At 36.1% G+C, this 3616-nt stretch overlaps 1 protein-coding gene across 1 annotated transcript; it reads right to left on the reverse strand.

Annotated features, from left to right (window-relative positions):
• Positions 1 to 1713: 1713 nt before the first annotated feature.
• Positions 1714 to 2482, reverse strand: LOC111368285. Its single transcript, XM_022989523.1, has 2 exons — positions 2081 to 2482; positions 1714 to 1926 (listed from the first exon to the last, which is right to left on the reverse strand). Exons 1-2 carry the CDS (start codon positions 2480 to 2482, stop codon positions 1921 to 1923), a joined length of 408 nt encoding a protein of 135 aa, XP_022845291.1. The 3' UTR covers positions 1714 to 1920.
• Between the last annotated feature and the right edge of the window lie 1134 nt (positions 2483 to 3616).

The following is a 3616-nucleotide window of genomic DNA, read 5'->3' on the forward strand; positions in this document are numbered from 1 at the left end:
TATATATATATATATATGTGTGTGTGTGTGTGTGTGTGTGTGTGTGTGTGTGTGTGTGTGCGCGCGCGCGCGTGCATATATATATATGTATATATGTATATGTACATGTATATATATAAATATCCAACTGGTTTCAATGTCTTCAAACTTGAAGGGTAACTGGAATTTGTGACAAAAATTGAAGAAAAAGAATTAAGTTATTTATATAATATTAGTTGACAAACATTGTTGAAAATGTTAGAGGTGGCAAAGTTCAAACCAATAATTTGAAAAACAATTTTCAACAATTTAAAAAATAGATGAATGTGATGATATCAACAAAGGTTGTCATCGCCCCTCGGGGCATAACCCAGTGATGGAAAGGATAGGAGTGATGTAGTTTCAGTCTTACTGGTAGTCGCAATGTGAAGATTCAATTCCTAAGATATAGAATTGGACTTTTTATGGACAGCAGTGTACGGGCAATCTCTTGTTTTCTAGCCTATTAGGGCACATTCCGCAATTTACCTCCCTCACGATACTCTAAAAATGAGACGATGGGACTCCTAATGTTGGGATTCAACCTTTAACAAAGATTGTCATTTATAAAAAGGTTGAACCCCAACCCTAAGGGCCCCCACCGACCCTGCCTTGGGCCATCGTGGAGGAGGTAAATCTCAAGATGTGCCTCCTAGGAGCCAGGGTGGAGAGCATATGGATAGGCCAAGACTGTTAACCCATATGGTAACCCCCGCTTGTAACAAAGCCAATTCCACCTTACGGGGAATCGAACTCTGCATACTGCCACGCTGAGCCCTATCCACCCTCCCCTTTGCCACCGGAAGATATGCCCTGGGGGCAAGATTGTCATTTATTATTGTACAAATAAAGGTTGTAGTAGGATGATTGGAAGAAAAATGAGTCATCCTTCTGAAAAGTACAATCAGACACCACGGCTCATTCAGTTACTTCTGACTAGTCCATATGGTGCTTACAACTTTGATAAATTTCGATTAAATAAATTTTACGTAAATATAATAGAAATTTAAATTATTTATTTAATAGTGTTTCAAAACAAGAGGTTAAAAGGCAAATTTTTGTAAATGCCATTGTTTTCACAATCTGTTTGTGAGGCCTTAATTATACAACAATGTCTTGAATTAATTTAAAATGATCAATGAACTTTACTATAAATTACTACTTACTAAGCGATTTTTAAAAATTTACTCGTTGCTTATTGAATTTTGTTTAAGTTTCTACTTGTTCAATGAAATTTAAAAAGTTACTTATTGTTCATCCAAATTTTAACAATGTTATCCATCAATCACCCGTATCATTTTCACAAGTGTTACCTATTGCAGTGTTTAATGAGCAACTCGAGTAGTTTTATTCAAATTTAGATGAGTAATGAATAATCTTTTAAATTTCGATGAGTAAGTAGTAATCTATAAGAAAGAATTTTCAAAGAATGATTACCAAACATGGGCTAATTCACTCTTACTGCAATTGACTTCTATTTCAATTATTTCTTTTTCTTGTACGCGAATGTTTGAGTTTACATATTCAAATCTGAAGACAAATTCTATTTACATTTTTATATACTAGAGTCTAATTATAAATTTACAATGCATTATACCTATTAATTTGATTTCTGTCCTCATACTCTTTATTATTTACAATCGCATTTAATTGACTATTTCATTTATGTCTTAATGAGATTAACGATATTTGCACTCAAACAAACAACGTGAGAACACATAATTTATGTTCTACTTCGTATTACACGAAATAGAGTAATACAGATCAAATAGAACAACAGACTACTAGCGCAAAAGGTAGCAACTAAGGCCTAAAAAGAGAAAATTGGGATACACGAAAGAAAAAGATAACAGCAGCCCTTCTTGTCAACTCCATCAATTCTTGTGAACTTCCTCAATCCTTCTAAATCTGCATGTCGAAATAAGATAATCAATCAGTAAATGGCTCACAAGTCACGAGTTTTGTGAATAAATGACCCTGAGCAAGATTAAAGAGCCAAAAATGTAAATCAACAGGCAAAAAATGAGGACAGTTTTACTGCAGGAAAGATCAAATCAAGTACCAAATCGATGGTTCTGTCAACTGGGGAGGGAGTAAACGTGCGCATTAGGTAGTAAAAAGCCCCATGGTGAAGTGGCTGAAGAGTCACACCCCATTGATTGGTGAGAACAGGCTGACCAGATGAGTGTACAAGCACTGCATCCTCACCAAATGCTTCTCTGACATCGAAGGGTAACATTGATGATACCTCAAAGCATACATCATTGATATACACCGTTGATTTTGTGAGTACCCCACCTCCTGATTCGCCCAAACCTGCACCAGCAAACATCAAATCATCATCTCCTGTATGCACGTTTCTTCTCGTATTACATGTCAATATGCAACAAAAGGAACCAAAGCACCAGTCAATCCATGCACCGGTTCTAAGGGACAGATTACATGAATTGCGGATCACAGACATATCTGTCCTTGTCCTTTTCTAAATATGTCATAAATATCCATACATTAGTAGAAAAACGAAATTAGAAACACGCAAAACACGTCAACTGATTATACCTAAAGCGTAAGGGGTTCTGTGGCAACCATTGGACATGAGAGAAGAGTTTATGTCATGCTGCCGTTGATGGTGAGTTGTGTTGCTGGGCTTGGATTTGAACATGCTTGGCCAATGTCTATTTGATGAAGCCATGAGATTTACAGTGAAAGCTATGTGTTCATACAACCGTTTTGCTGGTCTTCTTATAGACTTCTCGCCTACTCCTTCAGTTCACGGTCAATTAATATATAGAGACATCCCCATCAGCAGATGATAAAAAATACTGGGTAACAAGAGAAAAAATGGTAATAGTGAAGGGATAAAAAAGACAAAACCCTCAGCAAGAATCGACTGCAAAATTGTAAACTAAAACGGAAAGCAAATTAATGAAGATAAAAAGTAAAACCCCATACCCTCTACGTACCTAACAATTTTGCATTAAATCTTAGAATATTTGTTTTTTCTGGTCATAGTACAAGCCAATTTCTCCAGATGCTGGGGCCTATATTAGAATCTTCATCAGAGAAGACAGTTAAAGCTCTTAATACACAAACGTGGGAAGGCACAACGGGGAGGGAGGGAGGGAGAGTAGTGGGTTATTTCTGATCAATTTGTCTCTCTGGTTTTTAGGGTCCTGTTTTCCTCACTTCAAGTTCAGATTGCAGAAGGCCATTAATGGAGGGAGTTGAAAAGGTGTTAGTGAGGGGATTATTTTTCTAATGCTGTAATAAATAGGGATGGTGGTGTTGAAGGGTGTTTGAAAGTCAAGAAATGAATCTAGGGTGTGTGAATTAGTTAAATAGGGAAAACAAGTCAAAACAAAAACCTTTAACATAGGTCTAATGTGAAAAAAATCTAAAAGTTGAAAGCTACATTTGATAGACTGAATTAGATCGTACAAAAAAATTATATATAAATTAAAAAGAATACTATGACATATAGTATTAAAATTTTCATTCAAAAGAAGGCAATTTGCACTATTTTTCTCATCTTGTCATGAATGTTAAATGGGCTGAATTGAACTGCTCGACTCGTCCACCGTCAGGCTCGGCCTGGCTC

The sequence above is a fragment of the Olea europaea genome, chromosome 19, assembly GCF_002742605.1.
Source record: "Olea europaea var. sylvestris chromosome 19, O_europaea_v1, whole genome shotgun sequence".
In the NCBI taxonomy this organism is placed as follows: Eukaryota; Viridiplantae; Streptophyta; class Magnoliopsida; order Lamiales; family Oleaceae; genus Olea; species Olea europaea.